Here is a 9,588-nt window from a genome sequence, read left to right as displayed (position 1 = left end):
ATTCACCGATCGTATTACGTGCAAAGGGGCAGGATCGAAGTTGATGGACGTGGGTTTTGTCCACTCATATTCATCTTCCTCCGATAATAAGATAGGAGTAGGCGTCACTTCCTGTTTGGATTGAAGGGCACTTACTTGTACGTTCTGTCCACATTCTCAAGGGTCGTCTGTTTGAAGGTAAGAATGAGCATTCAGGCAGAAAAATACAGGTTTATTTCCATGTGCATTTTAAAAGTTAAGCAAGTAACCCGCATTGGTTGTAAAACAGCATTGTCAAAAACTTCCAAGTTAACCCAAACACAAACAGGGTTAGCTAGCTGCCTGGTTGTAGCTAGCAAGCTAACCCATCAAGCTAATGTTACTGGTGGGTTAGCACTTAGCATTCGACCTGCAAGCTGAATGAATCCAAGTGTTTGCTTCACTAACTCAACATTAAGCTATTAAAAATCATTGTAGCCTTTATTTCAGAACTCAAAGAATAAACGCTGCTTTTGTGACAGCTGTACCGTGACCTGGTAGAATTGTGCAAAGTGAATGACCTGTCTAATTGGACAAGTACAAGTTGCAATGTTATGTAATTACTATTCATTTGACAGTGCGTTTTTAATCATGCCGTTCACTTTTCAGTAGTTATTATTGTAAAGTTAGACATATTTACAGAAACATTTTGTTTCTGTATTCATTTTGTTTAATTTCTAATGTTTTTCCTCGTGCAAACTTCTAATAAAGTCTTCAATCAAGACCACCATTGTTTCTCAAACTTTTACATTTCAAGGACTCCCCTTATTTGTATACTGTTTGAGTACTGTTAACAGACTTGTATGGGTCAATTTAGACCTAGCCTGGTATAACCATAGAGCTATAATAATAAGGGTATAACCAGCCTAGATACTTATGCAGCTAGCTAACTAACTGCTGTATCTATCTCCACCATGTTTTAACATGGGGGGATTGTGTATCTAGCCAAGCTAGGCTAATTTAGACCCCTCTAATGCCTCATTCACACTACAGATATATAGTTGAACGTTTAGCTTGGTAATTCAATGTAATCTCAATGGAAACCAGCTTTAAAGCTTTCAAAGCTTTGCTTGGAGCGTCTCCTGTATCTTTAAAGCTGGTTTCCATTGAGATTACATTGAATTACCAAGCTAAACGTTCAACTATATATCTGTAGTGTGAATGAGGCATTAGGCAGTGGTTCTCAACCTGTGGGTCAGGACTACGAGGGGGGCCCCCAAAATTATTTTGGGGGTCCTCAGATGATTAACTTAATGGGCAACATTGTTTTCTCTCTCAACAGTAAACAAACCAACAAAGTTTTCTAAAGTGACAATTTAAGGACTTTTTTTTTTTTAAATACCTCTAAAACGACTAATTAAACATTAGCCAAATTGTCAAATAGGCGATCTACAATACATGCTCATTTCTCGCATCTGCTATTTTCACAATAGAACCATGTTATACAAATTGTAATGCCTCAACTCTTAGTGCTCGTCAGGGTGGGGGGTCCCCAGTTCAAATATGATTATTTTGGGGGTTGTGGACTGAAAAGGTTGAGAGCCAGTGCTCTATGGAACCCAGTGTCTAGAATCTACTTTGAGAATCATCCATAAAGCCTGTTTTTAATGTATTTCTGACATTTTCTTTCTCAGAACTACTAATCGTTCATAATGGGTGGACACGACGCTGGACAGCACCAGTTTACTGGGATTGCCAAACACTTCAATGCATGGACCATCGTAGGGAGGAGGAATGTGAGTTTACAGTATTATCTATTTGTTTGGTAGGGAGTAGGGACTTTGATTTGGTTTAATCACTATGTAGAATGGATGGAGCATAAGCCAACATTAACATGTCACGTCTCTTGTCTCTGCAGTGTGTATTGGCTACATATGCCGGTCTTCTAGCCATTGGTCTCTTCTTTAAATTGAAACCCAAGAAACAAGCCGCTGTAACAGAAAAGTAATGTAAGTATTGTAGAGATTTCTCTACACACTCAGGCTTGATTATTTCCTTGGAAAGTTCTTAAAATACTCATGTTTGTTTTTCATCTCAACAGGTGTCCATTCGACTTTCATTTATTGTAGCTTGGATTGGAGGCCCCTGGATGTGCTTATTTGTTTCGATTTTCACCATGTGAATAAAAATAAAACTCTCTCAAACATAGTAAATGTTATTTTTATTTACAGTTTGAACCAGTATAAAATACTATAATACAGACAACCACACAAGTCAAATAAATCTGTACTCATGGCAGTGACTTACAAAAAAAAGAAATTAATCTTTAGGTTGGAGGGTGTCTAATAACAAATGTATTCAGGGGCAGTATTTATAAAAGCAGAAGGTAGCTTAGCTGTTTGAATTGATAAAACCATTGTTTTTCCACAGCCCTAGCAAGGAACCATCTAACATTACAAGGCTTGATGTTGGTTCACATCTCAGTTTCAAAGAGTTACTATGGGTTGTATGCCCCTGCAGCAAGCAGAAGGTTCCTCCGGGTAAAGTGAAGATGTACTACAGGTGTGGACTTGGATGTGTAGGTCCCTAACAGAAGCTCCTGTGAGTTCTCTGGTAGGTGAATGTGCCCTGTAGTTGCTGTGAAGTCATCAGTCTCTACCTCATCGAATGCCTTCATTGCATCCCACAAACGAACTGTATTATCCATGGAACCTAGAAAACAACAAATATGTACTCTGCATGTCAAACAAAATTGGAACCGTTTTTTATCCAACATGGCAACAGCTAGGAAATGGGACCACGGTCAGAAATTAAACTTGCATGCTTTGGTGTAATTTATTAAGCACATTATTGTTATCCAACCTACCAGAAGCAAGTATCTCTCCATCTCTGCTAAACCTGAGGGAGTAGATTGTGTCTGTGTGGGCTTTCAGCTCGCTAATCATCAGACCATGACCAATGTCCCACAAAAGAACTCTGCCATCAGTGGCTCCTGAAGCCAGGAGTTTCCCGTTGGGAGAGAAAGCCAGGGCATGGATAGGGCCCTAGGAAACGAGCAGAGTGGGATGTCTCAACCATTTGTTATATACTGTACCAATGAAATAGTGATGAGGTAAAGGTTAATCATTAGACCACGAAATGTATTGATTCTGCTAGATACTAATAACATGCAAATACTACAAGCCAAGGAGACAGAACAGGTTAGGTGAACACTGACCTTGTGGCCAGTGAAGATGCGCACACAGTTTCCAGTCAAGACATCCCAGACACGAATGGTGCGGTCTGCTGAACCCGTGGCCACATAGTTGGCGTTGGGGTGGAAGCGGGTGCAGGTGATATCAGCCAGGTGACCAGCAAACATCCTTAGAGGCTGATGGTGATCAGTTGCCCACAAACTGTTGAAGACAACCTACTCATTAGCTTTTTCAGCATTATATTGTTGCACTGCATGTACCGTATATGCATTACACCAATAAAGGGCAAAAATAATGATTTCACATATTAGCTCATTCTTACCGAGCAATTCTGTCATGTCCACCAGATATAAAGTAGTGTCCATAAGGGGAAAATTGGGTGTCCCACACTGGATAATTGTGGCCTTTGTAGCCCACCAGACAGGTAAAGGTCTGCAGACTCCATAGCCTGACTGTACCATCCTCCGAGCATGACAACAGGTAGTTTCTGAACGATATGAGAGAACAACATAGCAAAAAGTTGAGTTAAGCAATTCATGCAAATGCATTTGGTGTAGCACTGATTGAACATCCAGTATTGTAGCTCAAGTAGATGATTGCTGAAAAGGAGAAAATAAACTTTGATGCAGAATGCAATTTATGCCACATTTAGTACAATTTAACTGACAAGCAGTGGAGCTGTCTTACCTGTCTGGGCTGAAGCTAAGTCCATAAATTGGGCCGCTGTGTCCGTGGAGGATCTTAGATTCACTGGCTGTCTTCTCATCCATGATTCTCTCCAGCACGTCATCAGACTCTTTGTCGATCAAACTTAAGTCTTGGAGAAATAAAAACTCATGTCTGAGATTTATTTTCTAATCACATGTGAATCAGTAAGGTCAGGGTGGTTATGAGTGTTACTTTACCTGCTGCTGATTTAACCCTTCTGAGTTTTTTGGGTGTGACGCTCCAAACGCGTACAGTGGAATCTGCGAAGCCCCCGGCAATCAGGCTGGAGTCATCTGTTAAGTCTACTGCCGTCAAACCCTACAGGCAAAGATAACATTCATTTAAAAATAATTCATTAAGTACAGTATATGGACACATTTGTGCCGTTTTGTCCAGGAAATAAATATAAAGCAATTTTTGTGTTTTGCCTATAGCAACCCACCACCAACCACACTAATGAAACTATTCGCAAGACATTTGAGGTTGTTGGCCACACTCTCAAAACCCCATTCAGTCATTTCCTTACACTACCATGGCATGATATTTTGCTTCCATTTTCTGATCTACGTTATGTGTATCCAAAGAGGAATCTCTTAATAATCTATTTACCAGCTTTAAATGGAACATTAAGGGAAAGAATAGTCAAATGTTTCAAATGCCGGTGTCATTCATAACAATGTGTAAACATGTTCAATGTTAAGGGTTTTACCTGGTATGCGTTGAGGAAAGAGTAGAAACATATAGAAGGAAGATTGTCTGGTCCAAGTCGGAACCTCTTAGTGGCCTCCTTCATGTACATGATCTTGTCTAGCTTGTCTGAGTCCTTAAGCTCTGGAAGAGGGATCCTAAGGGGTAGGATTATACTTAATTATACTCTCTGATGCCAATGGTTTTAAAATCCACATTAACCAGTGAGACTCCCTAATTGGGAGATAAGCGACCGTCAGGTCGCATACACAAACTTTAGAAGGTAATTGATAGTAACTGTGACCTGAAGGTCGCAATTAATGGCTTCACAAAGATACTGGACAAAAAAGGTAATAATAATCTAGCAAAAACTGGAAGCAAATGTATAATTTATAATATCAATGGGAACAGCAGCGCTTACAAAGACATTGTTGTACATGCTAGTGCTGGGCTATATGACTTCAAATCAATATCACGATTGTTTCAAACTTTTGCCTTGGTTACAACGCGGTGTGAGCGAGTTGATCGTCTATTTTCTCTTTTTTGTACGCTTTATCAATAAAGCTGTAGAGTAAACATGCAATACCTATTTTGCTGGGGTGCATTAGGGTCTTGTTTCTTGCTCTTGGAACCCATGCTGTCCTTCTTGGGTTTCTTCTTCTTGGGCTTGCCTTCCTCATTCTCCGCCTCCTCGTCCTCATCATCAAGGGGCAACTCAATTTCTGGTTCCTTCAGCAGTCCATAGTATACCTGGAGAACATAGCGGAGTAAGTGGTGAATAACTTACATCATTTAACAAGGATTTTCATTATTTTTTATGCCAAGGTTCTTGACTTGCAGCCAACAGGGCTGTTGAAACAATGATGCACACAGAACACTGATATCAGACAGCAACACGTTCATTTGTGTAATATAGACGTGTGCGCACACAACCAAGGCCTTTGCTCACCTTAGCCTTATTGGCCTCTCGCTTTGCTTCGCCAGCCAGGCTCCCTGACATGGCATCGATCTGGGCTTTGCTGCGTGGCATGCCATCAAATATATCGATGTAGAGGTGCTCCTGTATGATAGTCCAGATCTGGTTGTTCTGACGTTCCTGCAGGTGCCTCTTTAGCAGTTGGTACGAGTCACGGGAGATGCGCAGCACAAACTTGCTGGTGCGGAAGTCCAGCAGAGTCTCGTTGCCCCTCATGTGCTCTTTCTTCGACAAGCTGGACAAAACGCGGAGGTCATCCTCGTAGTAGCACTCCTGGTCCCCACTGAACCTGTTTAGGAGGGTGAAGGGGATAAAAAGACAGAGAGGGCTATGGCTGAGTATGGGATCAAATGCTAACATTTCTAAAAGATCTGATCACTAAATACTGATTGATTAATTCATCTCACAGTGGATGTCAGCACACCACCTCAAGCTGAACCCAGACAAGAAAGAGCTTCATTCAAGGCTCACATTGCATCAATCACCCGATCCTGTAGGTTCACACACTCCATAAAATCCGAAGGATCAGACTAGGGGTGCAACGATTAATCGATAATTCTTTTCTAGATTGATATTTCTAGGCATTTGATGTATTGCCTTGCTTATTGTATTGATGTATTTATTACCTTGCTTATTGTAAATCGTTCTGGATTAAGAGCATCTGCTAAATGCCTAAATTGTAATCAAATCCATTATTAAATTAGTTGATTTAGTAATCGTAATCGAATCGGCAACTAATTGCTGGGATTTTTATTAGATTACTGTAAATCTCTCCTCATTGGCCTCTCTGCATCACGTGCATTTCCTCTCCAAATGATCCAGAATGCTGCATCACGATTGGTTTTCAACCAGCCAAAATTCTTACATAGACCGATGTCAGGCCAATTTCGACTTGGCATCGTAGCTATAGTGTGTATAGCTTCGATGTACTTTTTTTAGTTTAGTTTTAGATTCGTTTTGATTGGTTTTGAAATGTATTGAAAATGTTTTTGGTCTACCTACGTTTTTTTTTATGTATTACTATCTATGCATTTGATGTATTCATGTTTTTATTTATGTATTACCATTTACCATGTGCTGTCCTTACTTATTCTAAATCACCCTGGATTAAGCGTGTCTGCTAAATGCCTAAATTGTAAATGAATTGGTTGAGTGAATACTTTATTAACATGTATTAACAGTACAGGTAGTACATACAGTCAAAGGTTATGCTAAAATGATGATAACACATAAAGCCCCAGGTACTTGTTTCCATTGTGGTCCTCTGTACTCAATTCAACAGTAATACATATAATACAGACATTACAATACAAATATACTGTAAAAGATATTGGAATAAAGCTCAGTAGAATCACAAGGTATATTTTCAGAGAAAGTAGGGGAGGGGTAGCCGCAAATTGCAACACTAGATTTTATTTTAATCGGATGAATCTAGGGTTGCAATACCTCCCATAGGGATCCAATGCATCAAAACGTTGTTTTGCTATCTGATTGTATTAAACGACTTCGAACTCACCAATATTGTGGCTCTATGGAAAGCTTGGAATTTACTCTTGCTATCTGCAAAGTGTTTGTTTCAGAAAAATCCACCGTAGAATTGTTATGATTTATTTTCTGTCAAGAAATCCGAGCAGACATGGTTTATTTTCTAAGTGTTGAACTTCGGAAGCGCTCGTCTTCTATTTACGCAGCGTCCCGCTGCCTCCTGCATTATGTGACATTTAGAACCAGGTGGTACACAGGACCGCTGAGTGACTTCCCACAAGCGCTTCCAAACTCCAGCACTTTGAAAAAATAATCACCTGAAGCCAATTTCTTGATAGAAAGTAGCTCCTAACATGTCTACGCCGGTGGATTTTTATGAAACAAACACTTTGCAGATAGAAAGAGGATACTCCAAGCTTTCCATACAGCCCCAATATTGGTGAGTTTGATGACGTTTAATACAATCAGATAGCAAAAAACTGTTTTGATTAGGGTGACCATATTTTCAGCCACTCAAACCGGGACGCAAAACACTGTTGCCTAAAACTGGGACCCTAAAATCAATGCGCACGTTACCGCGCACGCACGTGCCCATTCTCTAACCGTTCGTGCACGCGCACACACGCACCGCAGGGTTGCAAACAGGCAGTGAGTGATTGACAAACAGCCTCAGCGTTGAATTCAGACACGCAATGAATTTGTTCCTGTTTTCTGATTGGTTAGGTGAGCATGTTTTCATGAAAAGAACATAACAAATGTCTATGCAACCACTGAAAACAGCTACTATTATCTTAATTCTGGCGAAAACCGGGACAATCTTGCAGTGAATGTTGAAAAGCGGGACATATCAGTGTTTTAAAGATATTTGTCGGGACACCGGGACACGCAGCTTGAAAACGGGACTGTCCCGGGTAAAACGGGACGTCTGGTCACCCTAGTTTTGATGCATTGGCTGCCTATGGGAGGTATTGCAACCCTAGATTCATCCGAGTATAAAAAAATCAAACCTCGGTTCGAAGTGGAGCGGTGAATCTGAGCAGCTATACCCTGTGTGTGTTGCTAAATGCCTAAACTGTAAACTGTGCCTGTGAGTCAGTGGTGAGTGTGCCTGGCCTGCACAAAACAGCGCCCCTCCTTTAACTAGTGTGTTGTGTGTGGCCACTCAAGGTATTGCCAGGCTACGGACACGACCAGCCACCCAGCCACCCACCCACCCACCCAGGGACATACCCACGGACATACCTGTCTATTGGGAGCGCTTTCACCGCTCCAAAAATCTAGTGTTGCAATTTGCGGCTAGGGGAGGGGTCAGGGGTCAGAGGATTCTACTCTCTGCTAAAAGAATAGATTACTTTTTGTCAAGACACTCACTTTTCAAAGAAGGCCTTGGCCTCACTCTCATGGTTGTTGTAGACCAGTTCCAGGTACATGTGGACAAAGAGGGGATAGAAGACCTGAGAGAGCTCAGCTCTGTGGCAGTCCAGGACACTCTCTATGAACTTCTTCAGGCCACTGTAGTACACTTTGTAGAGGACCGGATCCCCCTGCTGGTTGTACGCCGACAGCACAACGTTAACATCTGGCTGATCCTCTCCAGTCCCGGCAGCGGGTCCTGTAAACAAAACCCATGCGCTTCTTAGTTAGCGGCGTGTTAGTGCAAAAAAAGCAGAAGGTTAGGTCTACTGTCTACATTGTGCCTCGTTATTATAAATGCGATTAAGCTCAGAAGCGGTCTACTAATAGCGGGTTGGTAGTTTAAGGAGGAGATACACGATGTGTAATATAGGACCTTTGGATATCGGTGGAGCAGCGCTGGCCGCGGCGGTAGACGATGAGCCAGAAACTCGGCTAAGCAGAGAGTTTGCATCTAAAGCTTCTGGCTCAGCGGTTCCTGTACCACCACCACCAGAACCTGCAGACTCCAGACCCTTCGCATCTTCTGCTTCTTCTAATAGACCCGCTTCTCGCCGTAAAATGTCGGCAGACTCGTTCAGTTTGTACTTCTTGAGGAACTGCACGACTGCGAGTAGCGTCTGCTGGTCCTCTGGGGCGGCTTTTATGCCTCCAGCCGACGAAGTGGTCCCAGGAGACGCAGAAAGTGGTCTTCCGTCGTTTGCATTGTTATTTCCCGAGTTATCGTTTGATGTTTCTGTTTTGATATCCTTTTCTCCTTCTGTCTCCATCTGACCACCCTGCATGGCCGCCATTTTCAAAATGAACTGCGCATGCGCGTGGTAAAATAAAAGAACGTTGACGGCACAATTTAAGACGATGTGATTGGTTCTTCTCGACTGTCCATCTGGTCTGCTCTGGAGCGGATACGGAAACGGTGCGTACATAATGTGTTTGCAAATGACCGGATACAGTCGATATATTAGAACTAAATATGGATAAAGTTGGCAAACTGTCCAATGCCACTCTCCAGCACCATGCCTCTGTGATGGAGGTGCCCACTTTAAGCACTGGCCTACATTACAAGGCAGGGACAGGGAGAACCTGCCCAGGGGGTCCCTGGTACCTCCAGAGCTCCAGGGACCACCCTCCATGCCTCAAGCCCGACTTGGGACACCCTCCTGGGCA

The 9,588-nt window shown here is 42.1% G+C and overlaps 2 protein-coding genes across 3 annotated transcripts; one reads left to right on the top strand and one right to left on the bottom strand.

Annotated features, from left to right (window-relative positions):
- The first annotated feature begins 119 nt into the window (after positions 1 to 119).
- On the top strand, positions 120 to 2,171 carry atp5md (ATP synthase membrane subunit k). Its single transcript, XM_080721424.1, has 4 exons — positions 120 to 177; positions 1,653 to 1,754; positions 1,877 to 1,967; positions 2,060 to 2,171. The coding sequence occupies exons 2-3, from the start codon at positions 1,671 to 1,673 to the stop codon at positions 1,964 to 1,966; spliced, it is 174 nt and encodes a 57-aa protein (XP_080577550.1). The 5' UTR covers positions 120 to 177; positions 1,653 to 1,670; the 3' UTR covers position 1,967; positions 2,060 to 2,171.
- A 242-nt stretch (positions 2,172 to 2,413) lies between these two features.
- taf5 (TAF5 RNA polymerase II, TATA box binding protein (TBP)-associated factor) lies at positions 2,414 to 9,215 on the bottom strand (the record flags this gene model as incomplete). 2 transcript variants are annotated; one of them, XM_080721413.1, is made up of 11 exons in its annotated part: positions 2,414 to 2,670; positions 2,825 to 3,002; positions 3,176 to 3,353; positions 3,475 to 3,639; positions 3,840 to 3,969; positions 4,058 to 4,178; positions 4,570 to 4,705; positions 5,134 to 5,297; positions 5,497 to 5,812; positions 8,380 to 8,620; positions 8,798 to 9,215. In XM_080721413.1, 11 exons carry the CDS (start codon positions 9,213 to 9,215, stop codon positions 2,456 to 2,458), a joined length of 2,262 nt encoding a protein of 753 aa, XP_080577539.1. In that variant the 3' UTR covers positions 2,414 to 2,455. The 2 variants fall into 2 exon arrangements, with proteins under 2 accessions (XP_080577539.1, XP_080577540.1); XM_080721414.1 differs by having other exon boundaries at positions 8,834 to 9,215.
- Positions 9,216 to 9,588: the final 373 nt, after the last annotated feature.

The sequence above is a fragment of the Nannobrachium achirus genome, assembly GCF_963921795.1.
Source record: "Nannobrachium achirus genome assembly, chromosome: 3".
In the NCBI taxonomy this organism is placed as follows: domain Eukaryota; kingdom Metazoa; phylum Chordata; class Actinopteri; order Myctophiformes; family Myctophidae; genus Nannobrachium; species Nannobrachium achirus.
This window is presented reverse-complemented; position numbering and strand designations above follow the sequence as displayed.

Bases quoted from the DNA above. Each gene is read 5' to 3' on its own strand.
- atp5md (XM_080721424.1), top strand. From the start codon at position 1,671: ATGGGTGGACACGACGCTGGACAGCACCAGTTTACTGGGATTGCCAAA. The intron at 1,755-1,876 runs GTGAGTTTACAG...TTGTCTCTGCAG, and splicing joins CCATCGTAGGGAGGAGGAAT to TGTGTATTGGCTACATATGC.